Source organism: Cryptomeria japonica, chromosome 5, assembly GCF_030272615.1.
Source record: "Cryptomeria japonica chromosome 5, Sugi_1.0, whole genome shotgun sequence".
Lineage (NCBI taxonomy): Eukaryota > Viridiplantae > Streptophyta > Pinopsida > Cupressales > Cupressaceae > Cryptomeria > Cryptomeria japonica.
Window position 1 is genome coordinate 369842480 of NC_081409.1, and position 26667 is coordinate 369869146.

Genomic DNA, 26667 nt, shown 5'->3' on the forward strand with positions numbered 1-26667 from the left:
CATCCCTTTTTCGGAGCTGACCACTTTACTCCGATTCTGGGATTAACAACAAGATCAAATTTCTTGACCCCATTAACAAGAGGAACTGCTAACCCTGTCCACTTTTTAAGCAGTTCATTATCCCATTTTGAGAACATATTCTTCTTTAGTTTTTGGATCCTGGCCGTGTTATTGACAAATTCTATAATCAAGGCTTCTATCTTATGTAATCAAAGCTTCTATCTTCTGAACTAGCTCCTCCTTGGGCATTCCTTTATCTTGAAAGATTCTTCTGTTGCATTCTTTCCAAATCTCCAACATAGTACTTAAGGTTGTACTTATCCAAATGTTGAGAAGAGCGATCTTTTGTGAAGGATCGACCACATTAAGAAGGTTTCCTTGATGTCTTGCGGTAGTGAGCTCTACTAGTTTAGTTTCCTCATCATGCTTTTCCAACATAACTCAACATATTGACAATTCAAAAGAATATGATTTGCATTTTCATCATCTTGTTTACACAACACACATATGTTTGGACTTGTATCCTCAACTTTCTCAATCTATCCCTTGTTAGAATTTTTTTCTGCAATGCCATCCATGCAAAAACTCTTGCCTTTGGTAGGCAAGAGCGGTGCAATAAAAGGTTTACCAACCAATCTTGTTTATTTGTAGCAGCCTCTTGGATCTTATAACCAATTTTCACTCTACTCTCCCGATTTGTTAGCACACCATCTAATTCATCCTCACCATAAGAAATTACTATTGGTCTATCCTTGAGGATCTTGTGTAACTCATTCTTCTTATCCTCCGATGCATTGATTCCTTGAAGGGATTCCACTTCCAATATTCCACTCCATTGATCACTAATGACTCCAAATAATCTCTCACTTGACAAGATAGAAAAGGTACTTGAGGGGACAAGCCCATGTGCTTGATGTGATGGGAGGAGATTGTGGGGATTTGAAGTGGGTCAAATCCACTTAATTAGGATTAGGGAATGTGCAAATGATTAGGAGGGGATTAGGTGAAGATTGGGAGATAATGAAAAGTGATGGAGGATGTGACATGTGAAAGGGATTACCGATTAAACAAATAAAAGGATTTATTTATTTAATTGATGGGACAAAGTGGACTAAGGATGGGATAAATAATTAAATCAATTATTTACCTTAGGCTATGCCTTAAGAAAAACAAAAGAAAATAGATAATATTAATTAAATAATAGGATATTATTTAATTAATATAAATGATGGGGATTAGATGAAATAGGGGTAAAATGTGGTCAATTTAAGTGTCTATAGGTTCAAGTGAGTGAAATGATACCATGTGGTAGCCTTCTATTGGAGGCGTACCCTACTATGGGTACAAGGTACCTTGTGTAGGAAAGGTACAACTTGTGATTTTTCTTTGCAATTTTTTTTAAAATAAAAAAATAGAAAGTTTTTTAATTATTTTTTATTCACTTACACCTAATTTACTTGTCAACTTGTGCGACCATATGGTTGTACAGTCATCCATTTTGTAGTAATGGTGGGGAATACACATTTTTTTGAGAGCCAGGCAAGTGCTCCAATTTTGACGATTTGGCAATCGGTCTTAGCATTCTTGGGCCTTTTGGACATGTTGGCAGGGTTAGTTTTGACCTAAAATACTCCAAAATTGCAGCTACCTTTTGGATTCGGCAACCACCTCTCAACATCAAGCCTTTGTAAATCTAGCCTCGCATGTCCAATTTGGACAAAACAAAAAGCAAAATTGACATTCTTGAACACTCTGAACTCGGTGATGGGCTCAAATATGTACCAACAAGCTCCAAAATGAATTTGCAATACAAAGACACAAAGAGGAAACCCTCAAAATCTGATATTTTTATCATGATTTTTTATTCCCTAGGTCTTCATATGATGTAAGAGAAGAGCATACTCAAATTTTCAAGATCCACTAAGATCTGCAACCTAGCAAAAGCTCAAGCACAAATCACTCTCAAATTTAAGAAGGGGTTTGTAGATCTGAAGCTTTGATACCATGTTAGAGTCACTCAAGGACTCAAACTCCTAGAGTCATTTGCAATGGAAAAAATCCTTCCACAAGGAGTAAACGCAAGAGCATAAATTTACAATTTTGGATGCAAAGTAATATTAGATCAGATGTGATCAATATGAAATACAATGTACATATGAGACCTTGCTTGTATAGGGAAGGTTGAGAGGTACGACAAACTAGGATGGTGACAAGTGTCTTAATACTATGACATGAGACAAACATTAAATGACACAAGATAAGATCACATGACAACTTAGACTTCTAGAAATATTTTTAACTAAGTAAACTTAACATGTGAACATGTGTGAAAAGGTCCTAACTAGGAAATAGTTAATTAATGCACCTGGTTCACACTACAAAGGTGGAAACCGGATAGGTAATACCCCTGTTCACACCAACACTTTTAGGATTATAGAATTGTGTAACCCTACCTCAAGGGTATTTTTATTTATGAGTATGTTGAAGATTATGACAATTGGTCCTCTATACATCTGTTGCACATGTAATTAATGCTATTAAATTGGGACTATTTCTATATATTGGATGTTTGGCTCTGAACAAGCAGTGTGATCCCTACACAATGTTATGCATTGTTTTTGTTTCTCATCTGATCATTTTGTTCACATTCATTATAATTTGTCCTATTCTATATAGTAAAGTTTACTAGGATAGAAAATTTGCGAGATTATGTTGATTTTGGATCTTATTTCATTCTTTTCTTATTGCATATTATTTTTGAATCAGGCATCATGCATAACACCATTAAAGTACATGGAAAGTCAATTAAATGCTGGCTTAAAATCAAAACAGTGCAGCCTTGTCTCAACAAATGCAAAGAGCTATATCAGCTTTTAGTTCTTACATCTAGAGGTTAACATGTCCTGATTACAGCCATCCTTGCTACAATAGCATTCATTAAATCACCTTTATAGGTTCCAAACGCCCCTAGATGTAACTTAAAAACATCTTCACATAATGATGTTCATACTCGTGTCTCCATAGAAAAGAAGTGTTGGAGAGGTAAATAGTATGTCTTTACTGTGATGCTGCATCATCCTTGTGTCTAAGGATCACGTCTTTCCAATGTTGAGTACAACAGACGGTCCAAAATATTCTGACATATCTAAAATCCAAATCTGATCAAACAATTCAACAATTCCTGAAGAAATGTTACATTATTGGTTCCATTATAATTATCAATTATGACATATACTTGTCGAACGGTCTGAGCTTGCCCAATCCACCTTCAAGAGGTATAATCCAATGGATGAATAACTAGCCCGGATGTGTCGTGTCCCCATCTCAAAAGAGGCTTTATCATGAACAGAAAGGACAGAAGAAGCAAGCGAATAAATGATTTAAGAGGCGATCTTAAGTCAGCAATCAAGTAGGAATAATCAGCGATCAAGACTAACAGCAATTCCATTATAACAAACAGCAAACATTATAAGATATCTTGAAGAGGTGCGATTAAGAAAAAGAAACAAATGATTAGTCAGTGGTTAAGTGAGACGCATGTCTCCTCGCAAAGATCGCCTCCCTTCAAAGGGTTAATGGGATATGAATAGAGGGGGCTGCAGTGGAAGGAAGGCAGCAAAAAAATCATCATCATCGAATCTCTCAAGCAGAATCAGATTCTGAGCACACTCAGTAAATAAATAAATCCAAAAACACATCTGCAGAAACATCAAGTATGATACCAGCAGATCAGCAACCAATCCGAACAGAAGGCAGATTGTACTTCCAGCATCACTCAGTCTGCAACAATAGCATCGAATCCAGCAATTGACATCAGATTGGACAAGGTCACACAGTCAATCAATAAATAGCAGTTGAGAGATTTCAATCGAACCGTTACATCCAATGTCTTGGTAAATAATACTCACATATATTTGCCAATTCCTTATATATATGTATCTTTATATTTAGCTGATGCTTAGTAAGATTAATGCTTAAGTGTCTGCCTCTATGGTAGTAAATAGATATGCATACTGTCTGAAATCCACCTTGTGGGATAAGGCTTGAGGCGTAAGAGAAGGGTGACGAGCAGGCTCATAAGTAGGCTGTCCTAGAAGGACCATAGTGGCCTAGGACAAAGAGGGCACTTATTGACTTAGAAACCTGTTGTGACCATTTCACACATCGCCCCATTAGAATGTGGTCCCCCTCTTTTTGCTTTAGGTTTTGCTTTCTCTTTGCTTGTTTTTCTCTTTGCTTTTTAGGGTTTTGAGTGAGTGAGTGGTTTGCCTGGGTTGGCTTGATTAGAGCTAAACCTTGGAAGCTCGTTTTAGGGTTTCTTTCATGCTAAGTCTAGTCTTGTTTTGGGAGGTTGTTAGTCGTCTGCCTGAAGCCTCAAGATTGCCAGAATGAAGCATGCCTTTCAGGAGAGTCAAGTGGGTTAGATCAAGGAACAGGGAGAATAGGTCTCAGGTCAGGTCTAGATTGAAAGAGGGTTTTTCTTGTCAGGGTCCTACTTGTTTCCCTGTCAAAGTCAGTTGAGCAGAGCCAATGGAGAAAAGGAGTGGGTTTGATCAAGTTTGATGGAGGATGAAGCGAATCAAGGTAACATCTAGTTTTGAAAGGGAAATTTCGCTCCTGACCCTTCCAGAGGGTCCAGGGCGAAAATCATTGTAAAACACTTTTTCTTCTCATTTTTGACTGAATGATGCTTTCTAAGGCATTTTTGGAGGCGAATTGATATGTTCTTGCCTGGAGAGGGATTTGATTGATTTTTGAAGAACAAGATGATCCCTGAAAGAGGATTTTCGCTCCCGACCCTTCCAAAGGGTCCAGAGCGAATTTCATCCTAAACACTATTTCTTGCCTTGGATAGACTTGCAATCCTATTCCTAGCTTAGAAAATGATCTAACTTTGCCTTATGAGGTGGTTTGAAACATGAAAACTGAGCAATTTGGCTTGGAATGGAGATTTCGCTCCTGACCCTTCCAAAGGGTCCAGGGCGAAAATCTTATTAGAGCTTATTTTTCACTAACTTTGGCTAAGTTTTAATGTGCAGGGTATCTTGGAGGGAGGATTGAACGTGCCTGTCACATTTGAGGATTTGGAAAGCATGAGTAAATGAAGAATTTTGGACAGAAAGGAGAATTTCGCTCCTGACCCTTCCAAAGGGTCCAGAGCGAAATTCCCAAATGCTCTCATTATGCAGTGAAGAAGGTCAAGTTTTTGGCATGAATGAAACAAGAACAACTTGCTTTTGCCTCTTGAAGATGTTTTAACTTGGAAAAATGAAGGATTTTGCCCAAAAGGAGAAATTTCGCTCCTGACCCTTCCAGAGGGTCTAGGGCGAAAATTCCTCAATCACCTATTTTTTCTTGCAAAATCAAGTCAAGTTTTGATTTTTATGGCATGGATGAGAGAAGAGTAGTGTTTTCTTCCTTTGGGAGGTGAATTCAACTTGAAATGATGATGGAATAGACCTAAAATGAAAAAATCGCTCCTGACCCTTCCAAAGGGTCCGGAGCGAAAATCTCTATAAGGGATATTTCTTGCCTTGTTTGGTCAAATTGAGGAGTCTAAGGCATCATGAAAGGAAGAATGAGCATATTCAAACCCTTAGGCATGTTTAGAAGTCATGAAAATGAAGGATTCTGGCCAGGAAAGGCAATTTCGCTCCTAACCCTTCCAAAGGGTCCAGAGCGAAATTCCTTATAAACACATTTTTTAGCCTTTCTTGGATATGAAACCTTAATCCTAGCATGATGAAACATGAAATCCCACTTGGCAAAGAAGTTTCAAGGTGAAAAAATGAAGATTTTTGGTCAAGATTGTAATTTTCGCTCCTGACCCTTTCAAAGGGTCCAGAGCGAATTTTCTCAAAATCACTTTTTGCTATCAAATTTTGCTAAGTACAGTACGGGATAAGGTGAAACATAGAAGGAATTGCCCCTGGGAGTGACTTGAGGTTGCAAGAAATCATTAAAAAGTGAAGGAATTGAGCCAAATGGTGTATTTCGCTCCTGACCCTTCCAAAGGGTCCAGAGCGAAATTCCTAAAAACACCTATTTTCTTTGCAAGGTCAAAACAACTTCTGGTTTTTATGGCTCGAATGGGTGCGGGGAAGTGTGTTTTGCCTTTTGAAGATGATTGAGATTGTCAAGAGGAAGCAATTAAGCCTAGGACATGATTTTCGCTCCTGACCCTTCCAAAGGGTCTAGAGCAAAAATCCTCAAAACTATCCTTTCTTCCAAATTTTGGGTAAAACTAAACTTAGACAAGGGTGTGAGAGGACTTTTGGAATGCCTTAGAGTTGAATTGGATTGCTAAGAATGCAAATTTTGATGCCAAGAGGGAAATTCGCTCCTGACCCTTCCAGAGGGTCCAGGGCGAAATTTCCAAATCCTCCTATTTTCCTTGCAGTTCAAGATAAAATTTTGGTTTTCAGGACTCAAAGAGGAGTAAGGCATGATGTTCTATGCCTTGGAAATGATTTGAAGTTAAAAGGATGAAGGAATTGCCCTAAAACCTAAAAATCGCTCCTGACCCTTCTAGAGGGTCCAGGTCGAAAATCCTAAAACCAACATGTTCCTTTCAAGTTTGTGCTAAGGCAAGACTAGACCAAGGTAGAAAAGGCCTTTGAGACCACCTTTGAGTGGATGTTTGTTCCAAAAAATGATGATTCTAGGTCAGAAGAAGAAAATCGCTCCTGACCCTTCCAGAGGGTCCAGGGCGAAAATCTCAAAATCCCCTATTTTACCTTGCAAGAACAAACCAAGCTTGGGTGGAGCGAATGAAGGAGACCATTGCCTAACCTTGAGTGAAGGATTCAAGACAAAATGATGAAGGAGTAAGCCTAAGCAAGGAAAATCACTCCTGACCCTTCCAAAGGGTCCAGGGCAAAAAACACTAAAGTCACCTTTTCCTCCAAAATTCAAGTAAAACTAGGCCTGGACTACGATGAAAGAACCTATTTGGAATGCCTTGAAAAGGTTTTGGACCTTCAAAAATGGGAATTTTGAGCTTAGGAGAGAATTTCGCTCCTGACCTTTCCAAAGGGTCCAGAGCGAAATTCCCAAAAATGCAGTATTTCCTTCAAAGTTTTGATGAGCCAACTCAGTGATGGAGATAAATATACCCTGGAGATTGCCTTGGAGGAGTTTAATGATCAAACTAAGGTGAATTTTGGCCTAAAATGTAAAAATCGCTCCTGACCCTTCTAGAGGGTCCAGGGCGAAATCCACATTTTCACCTAATTTCCTCATGTGAAAGACTAAAAATTGAAATGCAAGACTTTGATTAGGTCAAAACAAACATGAACTCACCTTCCGGGAGATTTTGGAGTGAAGGGAATGAGGTATTCAACACCTAATTGGAAAAATCGCTCCCGACCCTTCCAAAGGGTCTAGGGCGAAATCATCAAAAAACCTATCATTCAACCTCGTTTGATTAAGTCTATAAGGCAAATTGCAAGATTGTGAAGACAAAGACATGGAAATTTGCAAATGTAGGTTGAGAAAATTTCAATTTTATCAAGTGAACAAGCTTGGATAAGGGGTTCAAACAAGTCTTGAAGTGAATCTAGACCTTCATCACTTTGAATATTTCAAAGCCTAAAGAGAAAGGAAGCTTCATTAAGCCTCAATCAAACCTCAATATTCCTCAATTCTCACTAAATTCGCCAAAATTAAGACATTTGGGGAGGTTGAATTAAGTTTGCATAATTTGAGGCCTTTATAATTGAATTAATTAATTTTTAAAGCCTTAAAGCAAATATAAAATCCACCTTGGAGGCCTTGAAATTCATTTTGATTTAACAAAAAATTAAGGAGAGCGCTTAAAATACATTTATTTGCTTTTACAAGCAAGTCGGCCTCCTTTTAAGTGGGATTTTATCTTATTTTATTGCTAAAAAACCTAAGTCGGCCTCATGAGAATTAGGGTGAGCGCCCTATTTAAGGGAGATGCTTTGTGGTGAATTCAAATCATTCATTCATTCCTTCTTATGCGAATTTGAGGAGCAGATTAGAGGAGCGAATTCTAGCAGATTGGAGGCGAATTTTTTGCTAAGTGTTGGAGGCTAGTGAAGGTGAAGTTCTTTTGAAGGTTAATCAAGACATAATTCATCCAAAGAGGGCCAGAAATTCAATTTTTTGTCCAGCAAAATCTGATCTTCTTTCTTCCATTTTCCAAGGTTCATAGTTAAGCATTCAAGAGAAAGGTATGAAGAATCCTTTTTGAAGTTCTTATTCAAGACTTGTTTTGATTTCCATAGCAATCTTTTAAAGTCTAAGTCTTGAAAAATCTAATTTCCATTCATAATTAATTTGAAAATTTAGAATTCCTGGATTTATCATGTCATTTTCAAATTAATGTTTTGAATCATTCCCTTTGAAAGGTCTTGAATTCTATGCTTTAAGGTATGATGCTTAAAGACTAATTTTAAATTTTTGTGTAGGCATCAAATGACGACCCCCAAAGCCGAAGGATCTACTAGTTGGCAGGCTCTCATCAAGGAAGATCAGAGGAGCGACGAATTGGAGACCAGGATCGTGTCCAAATGGAATAATATCGGAGACACCAACTTAGGAAACTTCAATGTGAAGAAGTTTCGAGAGGTCCCCTACATTGGCAAGCCATCACCTGTTGCGAGGAGGATAATTGAGAGTGGCATCATCAAGGCTGCAGGTTTCCCTCCCGCAATCAAGTGTCATGAGTTGATGATCGAGTGTGCCCGCCACTATGACTCACAATCAAGGACGATCGTAACCAAGGACGGGAACATCTTAGCCTACCTTTCAGAGGAAGCTATAGGCGAAGCTCTTCATCTTCCGGACCATAAAGACATGATCTACAAGAGCTTGGAAGGAGCAAGGTCGATCTATGAAGATGATCCTGAGTCTTGTTTGAACTTCATCAATAAGAATTGGTTGCTCAAAAGTCGGCCTCGCCTGAACAAAATTCGCAATACACCACATAGAATTGACTTCTAGGAGGAATACAAGGACTTGATAACTTTGCTTAATCGAGTTACAGGTGCTTCTCAAGCCTTCTTCTTCAACAAGTGGATGTTCTTCTTCATACAAGTGATCGTCCAAGGAAAAGGGATGCTTCATTGGGCCAGAATCATTAGCAATTGTCTAGACATGCAGTTGAGAAGGCTAAGACCCACCAAATCATTCCACATGAGCTCATATGTTATATATGCCTTGGTCAGGAGTTTCGAGTATGCAGGGTTACCTCACAAAGGAGTGATTGGAAGAGGACCCGGAGAAATAAGAGTTTGTGATTCTTATGTTCAACTGCATCATCCGCCTAGAAGTGACTACAAGTTAGTCAATGATACCTTCACGATGAATATTACCAGGATATTGCAAGGTGGGATTCACAATCGACTGTCTATGGATGCACAAGAGCTTGTGAAGAAGCATGGTGCATGGTTCATTCAGTTTCCAAAATTCACATACATAAGAGTTCATGGGTGTCCTTCACCTCCCTACATGTTGCCAAGATATCCAACAGACAGGATAGTACTACTTGAGGTGACCAGACAGTTGGCAGCTTATGCGAAGGCATCCAAACACAAGCATGGAAATGGAATTCCTGTGCCCATCATACTAGGGAATTCAGTTGAAGTGTGTCCTAATACTCAAGCTGCGGAAGATGCAGAAAAGGAATTATCTCTATACTCATTCACATCCTTTGCCTCGAGAGAGAATTTTGATCCTCATGGTTATATGGAGGAGACAGTCGGCAAGAAGTACAAGCATGAGTTTCAGGTGGAGGACTTTTGGATGAATGTCCCAGGCGATTTAGAGGTCAAAAGAAAGATGCATTCCAGGCTACCCTTAGATCTCATCAGGAAATGCAAAATCTATAGAGTAGCCGATCAAGCCCAGGATAATGGTAGATACCTCTAGTCATCCTATGAGAAAGAAGACAAGGAAGTGAAGATAGATTGGAATGAGCATGAGGTTTTAGACTTGAGAGTTTTGATGGCTCCCGTTTTATCCTGTACTCGTAGATGGGTGGATGTACAGCATCAAAATTTGAAGGAGTAGAATGTATCTATGACATTCACTTCGGAAGAAAGACCAGAAGAAGGAGAAGCAAGTGTGAGTGAGAACACCTCTCATTCCAAAGGCTCAAAGAGGAAAGGACCTGAGAAGAGAGAACCGTCCAAGAAGAAGCAGAAAACGAATCCTGATCGCCCACCAAGCACATCTTCTAGGCATGAAAAGGAAGCGAGTCAAGGGGAAGATCAGAGGTAGATAGTATATGAAGTTGATGAGTCTATGGAATCCATGGTACGAAACGATAAACAAGAGAAAGGACAGACGCCTCAGCATTCATCAAGTCAATCTCCCCAAGTTGGTGCTAATGAGCAACACGAAGAAAAGAATGACGATGAAGCGACATCTCCTTTCTGGGAAGATAGACCACTACCTAAAGAAATACAAGTGAGGGAAACAAGATCTGCCATTCCTGATTGGCTGAAAGAGAGACTGACAAGGGTAGTTGTGGTTGAAGAAGAAGAAGATTTGTTTGACTTAGAAAGCCTTATAGGAAATTCTCATGAGGCAGTGGAGAAGAAGAAGGCCACAAAGATGTCTAAGGTAATTAGAGATGAGACAGGATCCAGGAAAGTGCAGGTAGCTACACCAGTGGTGGACAAATATGAGGATGAGATTCTTGCAGAAGAGTATGACTTAGAAACATTTGAGCTTGGTCCACTTACCTCCGAGCAAGCAATGGAAGAAGCAATTGATTCATTTGAAGCACTTAAAGACAAACTTAAAGAAGAAATGGAAAAGAATAAGAGGCTTGAGAGAGAGGTCAGTGCTTGGAGGAATTATTTTAGTCATCTTAATCAGCCCTTGAGACGTCAGGATCCAGCAGTATCTCCTTTACATGCACTCCCTCTTGAATCAGTAGGTGAGGCAGAAAGGGTGAAGAGCTTGGTTCAACTTATGAGTTCTTGGATGGATGAATCTCACAAGGTAGCCATTGAATTTACAACAAGAATGATGAAGACAGTTCATCGAGCTATCCGGGTCCTTGAGATTATCCATAATCTAATGATAACTGTAGCTGCATTCACTCACACTAGAGATATTATCATCCCAGTCTTACAAGTGATAAGAGAAACACCAAGACGGATTCTGGCACAAGAAAAGATAATGGATGGAGGAACCCATAGCCTCCTACAGTGGTCAGCTTTGCTCCAGATGAAGGAAGTCCTTTTTGAAGACGTCAACACCAAATGCAGCCGAGTTGAAGGCATCATTCATCCAATTCAAGATAAGGTGTTTGAGGTGTTGTGTACCATTCTTAACAGGCGGATCGAGATTGAGACAGATGTGGACATCCAAGAGTTGGAGGATAGAATCAAGGTCATCTTTTGCAAGAAGGAGAACATCATCACAGATAAGCAACGAGATCAAATGTTCACTACTATGTTCCTGATTGAGAAGACTAAAGAACTCAAACCTGGATGGGAGACGACTCTTCTCACTGCTTTTGATCAAGTCCTTCACTTGGAAGAACGAATGAAGAATCTTCTTGAGATTCCCATTGTTGAGATTGAGGGAATTGTGTCCAGATTCGTTGAATATGCTAAGAAAGAGCACAGGAAAGGGAACAAAATTTTAGATGAAAAGTTGTTATAGGATGATGTGGCAACTTAATTCCTATTGGTCTATGTCTCCTCGGTATTTGTGCCAATTCTTTATTGGCTATGGATTAGTGATGTTTATCTAAATGGGGACTTTTTTGTAACAAACCCTAATTAGGGTTTAGGTGTCAAAATCTCAGCCGTTGATTTTCTTTTGATCCAGGCCATTCATTGTATTTGAGGATGCTATATATACCCTCACTCATTTCAGTTAGAAGGGTTAGAAAAGTTAGAAAAGAGAGAGAGCTTAGAGAGAAGAAAGTTAGAAAGTTATTGTTGTAGCAAGATTGAGTAGTGAAGAAAGAATTTTGAACAATTGTTGTCCATTTGGCTATGAGATCGATAAAATATTGAAGTTATGGTGTTTTATTGCAATACTTGTGGCTATCTTTATGATTGTTTATCTTCTTGAATCACTCTCAGTTGAAATAGCATTTAAATTTTAAGTTTGGAGGACAAAGTGTTGTGCTTGATCTTTGATAAGATTCACATTCCAAACCACTAGCTTCTTACTGATTGTAAGAACGCCTTGTGTGGTCAACTGGAAACATTGAGATTGATTAAGAATTCAATCATTCTTGGAAGTATTGATATGTATCTTTATGATAGTATCTATATCCTTGATGATTTGAAAGTTATTGAATCCCCTTAGAAGATCGCATCAATTCCAGTAGAGTTGTAATTTCTTGGCGATACTGAAATTGGTAGAATCTTATCAGGTCTAGTCTCCATTGAATCATTCTTAGGATTAGTTCAAGTATTCCTTCCTTGAAACCCTTATCTTTTGACATTTTTTGAAAATCCGTTAGTGTTAGGAAAATCCTGTTCTTGCATTTGGAAAGAGAGTAACGTGGACAAGCTTTCTTTGAAAGTACGTAAGGCCCCTTCAAGAAACAGCATACACAACGACCACTGGTGCTTATCCACACGTAGAGATCCTACAACAAAGAACCTTGAAGTCATCCCGATTGATCCTTTCGCGACATCTTTAGCATTCAGAGACTTATTCAAGAGAGGATAAGATACCTCTGGGTATTTTATTCTGTGTTTGGTAGTGTACAAAATACACATCAACAAAACCCTAATTAGGGTTTGCTACAACAAACTTTCTTAGCCAATTAGAAAATTACATTCTTGGAGCGAGGACCAATAGGAAGCAGGGGTAGGTACATTGAAGTTTGTGCCGCCTCCGATGAGTCAGGTACATTGAATCTGGACATGCTGAGGTGGACCAATCCGACTGGAGGAGTAGTGACTGGGATGCCACCTTGTCTGACGTCTGGGTCTTGGTTGATTCTTTTCTGTCTCTGATGTGACGAATAATGTACTTCCTTTGCTTGATGAGGCTTCCTTATTGTCAAGTCTTCCTTCTCCAGTAGCATATCTCACCCTGAAGTGCTGGCAAAGCCTTTCTTTGTCATTATGTGGTCCCTTAGCGTGGCAAAGTGAAGGTTTTGGCAACTTCTTGAACACCTGTAGTTTTCCAACGTTTCAAAACACCTTGAGTCCATCTTTGTGCCTTTGGAATGTGCTTGATGAGGATGGACTGGAATAGGTCGTCCTTGCCCTGGCCTGGTCTTCTTCCATCTGCAAAACCAACCAAAAGGTGATTAAGGACACATAATGAATTCATTCTAACATAGCATTTCCTACCTTAAATCATCAATGAGAAGACATCAAAATGGAATTTCGCTCAATATCCTCTCCAGGGACAGGCCCTATTAGATTTTCGCTCTGGACCCTTTGGAAGGGTTAGGAGCGAATTTTGACAAAGCTTCTCAATCAGACCTCATTCTCAACATTACCTCACCAAGATCAAGTCATTAACCTCCAAAATTGCCAAGGAATAGGTTTTGCTCAAGGACCTAGGCAAAATATTAGACCACTTAGGAATTTCGCTCTGGACCCTTTGGAAGGGTCAGGAGCGAAATTTGCATTCTTGGCTCAAATTCTATCATTTCTCCACTTTGTGACCATACTTGCTCAGATACATATCCAAGGATGCCCTCAATCTCAACCAACACCAAGCTTGATGCAAAATTGGAGCAAAATGGAGTTTTTAAGGATTTCGCTCTGGACCCTTTGGAAGGGTCAGGAGCGAAATTTGCATTTTAGGACAAATTCCATCGTCTCTAATCCAAAATGCCTTTCAAGGCAAGCATACACTATCCTTCTCTTCACCAAAGCCTAGGAATCCACAACTTGACCTTCATCACGGGCAAACTAGGTGATTTTGGTAATTTCGCTCTGGACCCTTTGGAAGGGCCAGGAGCGAAATTCAAGTTTTAGACTTATTTCTTTACTTCCTTTACTCCAATTCACCTTACAAGGTAAGAATACCTCACTCCACCTTCAACCATGCCATAGGAATCAATGTTTTGGCTTCACACAAGGAGAAAATAGGTGGTTTGAAGAATTTCGCTTTGGACCCTTTGGAAGGGTCAGGAGCGAAATTCTCCTTTTAGGTTGATTTCTCTTACTTAGTTCCATTCTTCTCACTTTGTTCCCCCTTGACTCTCCCTTTGGATCCTTCTCTCATGCTTGCAACACTTTGTTTGACCTCAAAATGGCTAGAAAGGAGAATTTCGCTAAAAATCATGGCCAGGGACAGGACCTATCTAGGATTTCGCTCTGGACCCTTTGGAAGGGTCAGGAGCGAAATCCTTGTCCTAGCCTAAAATCTTCATCATTGGTGGCCATAATCCATTCCAAGGCATGCCTAGGGGTCCTTCCAAGCTCAATCTACCTTGATCCACACTTAGCTTGACACAAAAATGAAAGGAAATGGTGGATTTTAGGAATTTCGCTCTGGACCCTTTGGAAGGGTCAGGAGCGAGATTCTTGATTTTGAGCTCATTCTTTCAATCTTCCACTTCAATTCACCTCAAAGGTCAAGGAAACGTTACTCCATTCCTATCTAGGCCATAAAAACCAAAAATTTGACTTGTTATGAAGGGGAAAAAGGTGTTCTTAGGAATTTCGCTCTGGACCCTTTGGAAGGGTCAGGAGCAAAATTCTAGTTTTTGCTCAATTCCTTCAATTTTTTTGATTACTAGCAATTCAAAGTCATGCCCAAGGACATCTCCAATCCTAATTCACCCTAACCCACACTTGACTTGGCACAAAATTGACAGAAAAGAGTGGTTATGGGGATTTTCGCTCTGGACCCTTTGGAAGGGTCAGGAGCGAAATCCATGTTCTTGGTTGGCTTCACACTTCCTTCATCCAATCCTCCTTCAAACTTGATCAAATTCAAGCTCCTTTCGCCACATTCAAGTGAATTTGCCATCTACTTAGCTCAAAACAAGGTCCTCCTAGTGCTTAAGGCAAAAAGGAAGGTCAAATTGAGGATTTCGCTCTGGACCCTTTGGAAGGGTCAGGAGCGAAATTCTCCTTCTAGGTTGATTTCCACCACTTCATCACCTCAAACCTCCTCTTAAAGACAAATATGTATCAAATCCTTCCCATCACGCCTTAGAAGTCAACAAACTTGGTCAAATCAAAGAGCAAAGTGGAGGAAAAGTGGATTTCGCTTTGGGCCCTTTGGAAGGGTCAGGAGCGAAATCCATGTCTTAGGTCAAAATCTTCATTTCTCAATGCTTTCAATCACTTCCTGAGGCAAGAACATATCAATCTACCCCCACCATGTCCAAGGAACAAGGATGTTGGCCCAAACAAGGGAGAAAATAGTGTCTAGGGAGAATTTCGCTCTGGACCCTTTGGAAGGGTCAGGAGCGAAATTCTAGTTTTGGGTTGATTTCACACTTCTTTTCTCCTTCTCATTCCTTGGAGATACTTTGTTAGGCTTCCTTCCATCATGATCATGTGAATTTGCTCTTCAAGTTGACATCTAGCTCAAGATTTTGTGAAAAATAGGGTCTTAGAAGATTTTCGCTCTGGACCCTTTGGAAGGGTCAGGAGTGAAATTCACATTTAGGCTCAAATCTTGACTTCATTTCCCACATTTCTTCATCCAAACAAGTGTTTTGCCCTCAATAATGCCTGGGAATGAGTTAGTTCCAAGTTTGGGTCAAAGTAGAATGTCCTATAGAGGAATTTGCTATGGATCCTTTGGAAGGGTCAGGAGCGAAATTGAAATTCGCTTTGGACCTTTTGGAAGGGTCATGAGCGAAATTTGACATTTTGGTCTCTCCGTCAGGATTCATATATGGAATATAACATTTAAGTATAAGTCTTTCTTATACTTTAAGTTATATTCCATATATACTGTCAGGATGTTTGATAGTGGTTTCAGATCTCCAAGAGTTATAATGCAAAATCTAGTTTTTGGAGGATTCTTCAATTTTCCAGACTTAGTCAAATTTCAGGATCAGGATGACATTCCAGACTTAGCCAAATTTCAGGTCATTTGAGGATCAGGATGACATTCTAGACTTCTCAAGGCGAATTCGCTCTGCCCTTGATGTAAGGGATGGGACCTAGGAGGACATTATGCATTCAACCAAGGTTTGATTTAGCAACTTGAATTGCGACCAGATAGTACACAAAAAACACCCTAGGAATGATCTAAATTACCCCTAATCACTCAATTGACCTGACCTCTTGAGGAGATCCACCTGACTCAAGCAGAGCCTGCTACCCTAATGAGCCCTCTGGCAACACTCGGCATGCAAGGGCTAATAGACAAAACCCTAAAAGACCTAGAAACAAACCCCAGGAAGCAAAAAAATAGGGGTCCCCATTTGCAATGGGGCGATGTGTGAATACGTCACAACACGACCACATATTTATATCCTACTTTCCAATTTACTCTAACTAAATATTATTCATTGGTAGAACAATTGTTCAAATGCAAGATCAGGATAGAGGCTAGCAGTAATCTCTGTAAACACCCATGTAATAACTTCGTTGTTTGGAATCCAAGACAGAATATGAGTTTCTGGGATGCTTTGAAATTGTTTGCTTCAACTATTGTTTCTTAGGGATTTTAAAATTTTATTTTTTATACTTTGATGTGCTTTAATTTTTTTTTCTTTATTTTTTGAAATGAAAAAAGTAATAAAAAACCATAAGCTCTCTCTCTCTCCCTCTCTCACTCTCTCTCCACCCCACCCTTCCCAGGCTTTTGTAATAACTATGCATTTATCAAGCTATTAGGAAACAGAGTATTTTAATTATCCCAAAACAATCCGTATATAGATAAATTCTAACCTACAAACTCATAAGTTATATGACAAAGATGAAAGATATACATTATATAGTCCTTTTCATTTGTGAGATGACTTATTTGAGTGGGGGACTGTATATGAAATCTGACGCATATGATCTGACATCAGACTCATCACCTTGTGCTTAAATGATTTTGTAGTTCATAATCACTGCGATTGGGTGCTTTGTGTGACTTCCCTGTTCCCCTTTTTCTCTTGGCCATGATGTTAAGGAGTGATTGAGCTGCACCTTAAAGTCATAGAAGCATACATCTTCAAAATATTATGTTTTCTCATGATAAATCGTTTATCACTGCCTCTGCTGCTTTTTGCCGCAACAACTTTGTGATTTTTTGAATTTATTGGGTCAATGCTTTTCTGCTATTTCTTTTACAAATTAACTGTTAATGTATTGTGACTTTTTTCTGCTTAAAAACCCCATCTGTGATTTCATAGTTAGGGTTTCTGTATTCTTTTTCAATTTTTGTGGCATTTTTTTCACTTTTCCCTAATCATAACTGTATCTGTAACCCTAACCCAAAATTGTGAAAATTTCCCTGATTCAATCCCAATAAATTGAAAACACTTTATCTTTTTGTTTGCTGAGTTATTTCTGAGAAAGATTTTTGCTTCTATATTTTAAACCATTCCATCTATTTCACATCTTCATTTATAATATATTATGATGTCCTTGGTAGCTTTTCATTTTTCTTCTCATATTGCAGCTGCATTATGTACTTCCTGTACTTGACTGTACGCATATTTATCCACAGCCTCACCAATCAGTAATGTTAGTAGTGGACACTGAACACTAAGGGCATACTGTATAACTATTTGCTTTATGTTCATGTTCATCATTCATAGATGCATATATAATTTGATTTAGCTTGCTAATGAGATTTGTCAGGCATTTTTTTGATTGCTGATATAGATGTTAACACTTTTTTACAAATAAGTTTTGATTGCTTACAAGATGTGCTTTAAACTCTTTATACTGCAAAGTCATTATATTTTACTCTTAACAAGAAACACGGTCTTCGGATATACTTTTATTTGAACACTAGATGCTGCTTCTAACCACCCAGAATTATCAGTAGAGAATATCCATTTCATGGATGTAGGCCTGGAATTTGACTGCACCCTTTGCCTGTGAGCCTGTATTATTGTAATTGTGCAATCTTAGGGGAAAGGGATATGTTTACCACTTCTTGAGAGGATTGTTTCAGACCAGGGATGGTGGAGAGGAAGGAAAGGGTGATGATCCTCAAGATTTATACCCTTGCAGAGCCAATTTTATCCCTTTACATTCCTCGCTAGTAAGGGATGCCTTTATGTTCCATGGATCATGTCGTCTGTCTGAGCCCTTAGCCTTGTCAGAATTCACCATAAAATTGGCTTTTTCCAGATGATTTTTCTTTGGTGCTGTACTTTATTATCTTTGGTACAGATTTTGGTGACATACACAAGATACATTGTTTAAATCACTACTATATGGATTTTTTTAGAAATTCATTTCCTTAATAGCACATTATATCATTTGGTTTCTAACTTTTTATTGTTGATTGCTTTTAAGTTCTTGATTTTGATTGATGATTACTTTTAAATTCTTGCTGCTAATTGTGTAAGTTAGCATGAATCTGTGCCTTAAGGATTCTGGACATATATAAAAATGATTTTCTTTGAATCTGCTAACAGCAGATAGAGGTCTCTTATGACCAGAGTCAATTCTGATTTTCCTCAATAGTCTTCTAATACTTTCCAACTGTGGAGGCATCTGTACTTGTCTGTATTTGTTTCTGACTTTTGCGTCCCTAAATATAGTTGAAATACAACATGATATTTGCAGCAAGGTTTTGGCAGTGAGTGCAACAAAATCTTTGCTATTGATATCACACATTTTAATTATTTTTTATGCTCACTGGGTTTGTTGTCCCCTGTTAAATGTGATCCCATTCAGTATACAAGGGGACTGCCAGAGACAAAGTTGGCATGTTATAGTTGTTATACTGCTGAATGTTACTGTTATACTGCACAAAATGCCACTTTCATTATGCAAAAATGTATCAATCGTGCCTGGCACAGGTAATTCATAGAACAATCCCATCTATTAGTATCCCAGCCGAGGTCAAACTGCAACATAACCAGCTGTCATTTTACTAAACTGTTTATCTTTGTTCATGAGTTCAACAACAGAATATACAGTCTTGAAGGCTTTGGGAAAACTTCAATAATAAACCCCTCACCTGAATATACATACCAGTTAGGCATGTTTTTATTCACTCATGCTCATATATGTATATATCACATTCAATTACCCATGTTCACAAAGGTTCTATGATTTCTATGATGAATGTCTGATGAATGTTATCATATGAATATTTGTAATTTCCTTATATCTTACAATTATCCTTTTTTTTAATAGCTGGCCCCTTCCGTCCCCAAAAAAGTTGCCCTAAAAAGAATCCATCCGAAATGCATTCCCTTGTCCCCTGCTGGCTCTGTCCTGGAAACTTGGGGGAGCATAGATTATTTTTCATGTTTATCACTAAAAACCGGATTTTGTCCAAACATGTATATTTCTTATTAAGGTCTCTTGTCTGGAAGAACCTTACAAATGACTAGTTGTATTCATTGTTCCATTGTGGCAAAAGTTAAATTTCATTTCCCTACTTTTTACAGGCCATAGAAAATGGTATCGGCTATGGAAAATGGCTACATGGAGAGGCAGTTGCTGCTGGAATGGTAAAGCTAAGATCTCATTTGATCGATTTTCATTAGATTGCATTTTTAAGGTGTATTACCAAAGAATTAATAATGGTGCAATTCTTTCTTAGGTGATGGCAGCAGATACGTCATATCGCCTAGGGTGGATTGATGACATGTTACCAAAACGAATACTTCAGATACTTAATCAAGCCAACCTTCCTATCACTCCCCCGGAGGAAATGACAGTGGAAAAATTCAAAAATATAATGGCGGTAAGTTCTTTTTGAGAGGAATGCTTATTGCTTTTTGTTTGTTAGGCAATTGAAATCTATTAAATAAAATCTTTGTATACCTTATTATTTGATTGTAGGTGGATAAAAAGGTGGCTGATGGGTTGTTACGACTCATTCTCCTCAAGGGACCCCTTGGTAGCTGTGTCTTTACAGGAGATTATGATCAGAAGGCCGTTGATGACACCCTTCATGCTTTCTGCCAATCTTGACATTAAATTAAGATGGCTACATCTGGCTAATTTTCCATTCCAACAAAGTTGATGTGCTTAAGCAGTGGGTTTACCATAGTTATTCACCTATTTAGGCATTTGGCACTACCCAATATAGGTCTACTTTTCTGCTAATCAGAGTGTTAACCCTGTTCTCAATTTATATAAATCAAAAGAGTTGCAGGAAGAATATTGTTGAATGTTAATTATCTGAGGTCAACGCATTTCTTTCAACTGTGCATATTTTCTGCAATTCAAGCATTGTAGAGTGGGTATAATAGTATTGCTATCCTGGAAGATGGTTTAGCAAATGCATCAGGTCATACCATTAATTTAATTCATTTCAAAAAGTTCATTTTGAATGTTTGAAATTTTTGTGAAAGGGGCTTATTGAAATATAACGGTTGCGGCCTTTAACGAAATTGATCTGGGAGCTTTTTCTTTCTAGATCTACATATATCCTTCTTCCAAGAAGTTCTAGGAAGTGCCCCATCTTATAAAATTTTGTGCCTTTGTAATAAGATTCCACTAATATATGTCTGTCCAATATGTTGAAGCACCTTTTAAAACTAAAAGAGTGCTGAGACTGCAGGTGCAGGACAAAGCAGTCGTAAAGATTTTTTATAATGAATGTAAACAGTTGTCCCGATTAGAACTTTATAAAATGGAAAGGAAAGAAGCATATAGAAAACAGTGATGCAAGAAATTATTTCTCCCCAATCGTCCTACCAAAATATTTGTAGAATATGTGCGATTTAAGCTTCTCTTTTCTCTCAAACATGTTAGACCATTTCTCCCATGAATTTTGCCATCTAATCGTGTAGCTTAATTTGATCTTAATGTAGTTGTCAGCTTTAAGAAAATTACTACCCATGTGTGTTAATGTCTCCCTGCATTTTTTTAACTTGAAAATGGCAAAGAAAAATTGCGACTCTTGTAAGATTCTCTTTCAGAATCTGGATTGCATTTATCCCATTCCTTTATAATTGATTGTTGCGAAATGATACATCCTTAATTGTAGAAGAAACAACTTTTTTGGTTCAATAAATATAATGCACTATTTGAATACTCTTTTTTTAATAACTCTTCCTAATAAATGATCAGGTCTGCAAAAACCTGAAAATATCTTGAATGTAAATGTCTTATCTATAGGAGGGGCTAATAAATTTTGACTTTTTTATAGTTGAAAAATATCTTACAGGAGAAATACAACGGAAGCTTCACTTTAATAAAGTATGACTATATAAAATTCTTTAGTGTTGTTCAATGCATGAATACTGAAAATTTAGAGATTGTAATTTTTTAAATGTCTACAAACCCTGAAGGGAGCTAAAGATATTTAGAAATAATATAAAAGTAAATGAAATTCGCAAACAATTCTTTACAATCACATTAGAAGGGAAAACAAGAACAAGAAAATGCCCAATTCTTAAAATATAAAGGTAAACGAATATCACATGAAAGCAGAAAGGTTTAACAGATTAGGTTAGTCCAGTTTCACCTTAACAATAGAAGTTGAAAATAAACAGGCATCGAGTTTGAATAGGTTTCTTGGAGCACCATAAAAAGTCTTGCTTGATTAGCTTGCCGTTTTTTAACAATGTCAAACAATATCCGCACTAAGATTAGGAACATTTACATATCAGGACTCGAGTGGATTTGTGTGTAATCTTGAAAATATGAGTACTTTGTAAAATGATACCTACTTTTAAAAACATGTATGATCACATATCTAAACTAAGAACAGTTGTAGGTGTTTAATAGTGTTTAGTGTATGGCTTGCATATGTTCGACATGGATTCAGCTGCTTGATTGAGATTTGGCCCTATTTTGTCTTAGTTAGTATCATCAATATCCCATCACTTCATCATACTTGAAGCCATCCACCTCTTGTATTTAGCTCCGGCATTATTCACAGTGGTGATGAACCCACTGTCAAGGCCTCACTTTACAGTGTTAACTGCATGTGTTTATTGACAAATGTACGATTCAACCTTGACAGCATGTGACAAGCTTCAACTTCAAAACAATATGGTTGGATAGCTCAAAATCTTGTCACAATTTTTTTGTGCTAGTTCATAGGGGTATGGTGAGCTATTTCATCTAATAATTGAAATTATTTTTTAAAGCTATACTTCCGTTTGTGGAGAAAGTGGAATTGAATGACTTGGTCTATGCAACGCACACATCATGCCTATAAGCCTCATTATTTTAGTATTTTTTTCTATTTTAAATTTGTATTGAAGAATATTTAAACTCTGCAGCATCTATGGACTTTGTCATTAAACCTAGTGCACTTTGACATTATTTTAGTAATTGGTTCCATCGTTTTTTATGTGAATTCGATAACTATTCAATCCAATTCTTTATCCTAAATTTAGTCTTTGAATTGAAAACTTAAAATAGTATTCTTTTTAGTTGAGAAATTTTTTTCTTGCACATACTTGCAATAATAGAGCTCTGATTTGTACATCTGATGTCATTGTTTTTACAATTCAACCATACATTATTTATACAGGATGCAAATCAAATTCTCAAATGAATACTATTAACTCAAATGTTAACAATTCTTAACTGAATAGTATTTACTTTAATATTAATTAGAAATTTGAATATCACTTGTCATTATGTTCAATAAAATTTAAATACACATCATATCTTTTGTCAATCATTTTAGTAGAAATGAATATCTATTGAAAAACACATACTTATTTCTATATATGCAACAAATATATATACAAATCTTTCAATTCCTTATTCTTTATCTCGACAAATATAATTATTAGAGTTCTCTTATTTGTGATGTCCACCAACATCATACATCACTGAAGATATCAAAGCGGTACACCATCACCACTAGATTTAATTGTTTCCTATGGCCCCTATTGTGTTTGAATGCACCATGTGTGTGAAGTTGATCATTTCTAATCTAACCAATCGTAGTGGAAGTAGATGTTTTGAAATACTTAGTTGTTTCTATTGTAGAAGTGTCAAAGTCGTGATTCATGTTGACTACACACATGCATAAACATAACCATCTCACATATATGCACCCACACCCCACACACGTGCACAAATGCCTCTCCTCTATCCCTCCACTTTTCTCTTTCATCCTCTGCCCCCCTTTCCCCACCTCAAATAGTTAGATGTTGTTAAGGAAATTGCTGTAACTAGTTGATTTGTCAAATAAACTATGCACTTGTCATATTCCTACGTGCCACCTTTGACTAGAACTCCAATCACTTCAACACAAAAGATGCATGTTTACATGAAACTCCACCATAAGTCAAACTCATTAAATGTCATTTTCAATGTCAGTCCCTTTTTCTTTTACACATTTTATGGTGTTATTTTCTAGTTTCTTTCATTTTTTTTTATTGTACTTTAATTTTGAAATATTTAGGTTAATAAACATAATTTAAACCCAAGCTCCATTTAATTTAATAGGTTCCATGTGCAATAATAGAAATTATACGTCTTTAACAAACAAATAATTATGTTCTTGAAATGAAATTTGTTTATCAAGGGTAAGTAGTGTGGATATATATTGTAGATACATAAAATATCAAGAGAATATCATGTAGACAAATAAGAACAAAATATGATAATTAGATTGTGTTCCTACATACAATATATTTTGTTATGTAATGTAAATGAACTATTTTGCTATAAATGCCATTCTTTGTGATATACTTTTAGTTATATACATGTGGTGGTGTTAGTCAAATCACTAGTAAGGAGTAGATGGATCATGCAAGAAGGTACTAGAAGGATCATTATGAATGCATGCAAAAGTTATAAACAAAATATGCATATAAACTTGGCTTATTCAAACAAAAACATGCAAACCTCAAAATGATAAGTATGTTGATATGCTGATGATTGGTTGGATGTGGTTGCTCCTTGATCCAACGACATGACGGTGGTGTGAAGATGTTTGAGTGATAAACTTGACAACATAATGATAGCACATGAATGGATGGTTAAAATGAGAGAAGAGGCCTCAATTTATAGATTTTCAAATTTGGAATGGACGATGGAGATCAATAGATGATGAAGGACCAAGATTGAATGTGAGAGGAGAGGACAAGTGGGAGATCCAAGAGATTTAGCCATACAGACATTCCTTGACTTCACACTCCTCAAGGACATGGGGAAGAGGGACAAAGGACAATGGGAAGAGGAACAAGCAATTAAAAATTCCTTGGGAAAGATAAAGGGAATTAAAAATTTCTTAGAAATAGAGACTCTTGGAAGAACAAATGATAAAAAGAATTAAAAATCCCTTGGGAAGAGGGAGCATGGTGAGATTCAAGGAATTCAAAATTCCTTGGATAGACAAAAATGGGTGGCATTTAAGGTTGGGAGGTGAGATGGGAGAGCCATTTATGGCTTGTTGTTGACTATTCCTAATCTTGGAGATTAGGAATGTGCAGATGATTAGTGAGGGGATTAGGTGAGGTAATGAGAGATTGTGAGAGCACATGCGCAAGTTAGAAGGATGTGACATGAGGAGAGAGAATGACTGGAGGAATTTAATAATAGGAAAAATCGTAAGAGGGTTAATTAGCTTAAATCAATTAACTAAGTAGGTATTAATTGATTTAGTAGGAGGATTTGTAGGACAAGGTTAGACACAATGAAATTGTTGGCATATGTGTCGAGTATGTTGACATGATGATATTGTGTTGTCATTGATGTCAATATGCTGAAGAGAGAACCGGTAATATGCTGAAGAGTGAATCGGTAATTTGTTGAAGAGTGAACCAGTTTATTGAAGTTAAGCAACTGGCAAAGTGAACCAATATAATGTTGTGAACCGGTATATGTGCAAAAGGTGAAGCGGTACGTTTGTCCAAGTGAACCGGTATATGGAATGTTTTCTATCAAGGTTTAATATGGTATGACTACCGGTTGGTAGTCCCAGCCTCAGGGTTTTCGGTTGAAGTGTTTCGAGCCTGTGTGATTCAACCGATGGCATTGTGTGATGAGTTAGCATTGTAATGGAGATCAGATCATGTTGCCACGTCAGCCTCGTGCGCGTGAAGGATCTTGCATGAAGGAGATTGATCCTATCTACCTCAGGAATGTGCGAAGTCCCTGCAAACGATGAAGAATGCGTGATGGGTTATCGCCTCCAAGAAGCGGTGAAGAACGAATGATGAAGAATGCCTTGAGATCTGTTCAAGACCGTTGTATTCAAATGCAAAGTGTTCAATGGTCAGGATTGAACCGACTGAATTGCTCAACCTAAATGTTTAGGGTTTAGGGTTTATGCTACTGACCTATCTGTTTCCTATAAGGTTGATGTTGTGTTTCATGTTGAAGTTGTTGGCAAATGTTGTGTGTGTATCTAAGTGCAGAGATACGTGATTCTTGCCAGACCAAATAAGAGAATTGATACCTGCAAGGTGTGTGTGCAGAAGGAAGGAACTAAAACGGATCTGCATTGGCACTGAGTGCTATTACCAAATCATTGTAATACCTGTTGATCTCTAATCACTTCAACAGTTGGAAAATCCCTTAACAGGGTAGCTTTAACCAGCTTGCTATAAATCCTTTAACAGGGTGACTCAAAGCCATTGAATTCATAAAATCCTCTAACAAGGTAACCTTTAACATGGTTTAACCCTTAATCGGGTATTCTAGCCATCCCTTAACCGGGTGATCCCTAACAGGATCGGTTCCTAACAGAACCTGTTGTAACAGTCTTTAACCAGACTATGCTCCTAACAGAGCGGACTTCTAAAGAGTTCAAAAACAGCTTGTGGGTATTCATCCCCATCGCGGTTTTTCCCAGTTGGGTTTCCACGTGAAAAATATGTGTGTCATGTGTGATGCCTTTTTCATGTGATGTTTTGTTATTTCTTGTTTAGTGGTGAATCATGTTGTTCTAGTAAATTATTATATCTCTGATGATAGATTATCTGTTATGCATAAGGATGAAGTGGAAATGAGGGAGTAGATTGTATGGAAAGCTAAGTGTTGCCAGTTTATGTCTTTCACAGTCTCATTATGTTTAACCAATAGTAATCTAGTTTAGATTGGTATTAGTGTTTGTCTGTCAAGTGCACTGTTTGTAGTCAAACCGGCTCAGGAAAATTTTTTGTGTCTGTACTGATTCACCCCCCCTCTCAGTACCGGTTTGGTAATCACTGTTCATCATTGAGTTATCAGAAATAAATGTAAATTTATTTAATTAAGGTGAAGGATAAACTTAAGGGTGAAGGCTAAATTAAATAAATGTAAATTTATTTAATTAAAGGTAGTGGGTTAAGACAAAAGATTAATTTAATTGGTTAGAATGGGATAAGGTCAAGTGTAGTTGGGTATGGACAAATTTAGGTGTCTACACATTAAACTTAGAAGGATCATTAATCTAGCCCCCTTTTCTCTACTAATTAAATAAATACTTTTATTTATTTATTTAATTCCTTATCCTCTTCCTCTTAAAATTTTAGCCCTCCAACTTGTTCACATGGATCATAATCTAAATCCGTAGGCATGTGACAAGTGTCAAATTCCTCTTAACCACCTTTTCTCTTTCCTTATCTCCATATGTCAACATGCCTATCGAATCTTACCTACCACTCAATCGTATCCCTCCATTTCAAATCAATCTCTTAATCCTATTCACTCC

The 26667-nt window shown here is 37.6% G+C and overlaps 1 protein-coding gene across 1 annotated transcript in view; it reads left to right on the top strand.

Moving 5' to 3' along the window:
- LOC131034832 (3-dehydroquinate synthase, chloroplastic) overlaps positions 1 to 20382 on the top strand; it is a 44610-nt gene extending 24228 nt beyond the window's left edge. Inside the window, exons 6-8 of the mRNA XM_057966436.2 lie at positions 19499 to 19561; positions 19654 to 19797; positions 19896 to 20382. Coding sequence (XP_057822419.1) covers positions 19499 to 19561; positions 19654 to 19797; positions 19896 to 20027 — 339 coding nt within the window. The 3' untranslated portion in view covers positions 20028 to 20382. The remainder of the gene's footprint in view (positions 1 to 19498; positions 19562 to 19653; positions 19798 to 19895) is intronic.
- Positions 20383 to 26667: the final 6285 nt, after the last annotated feature.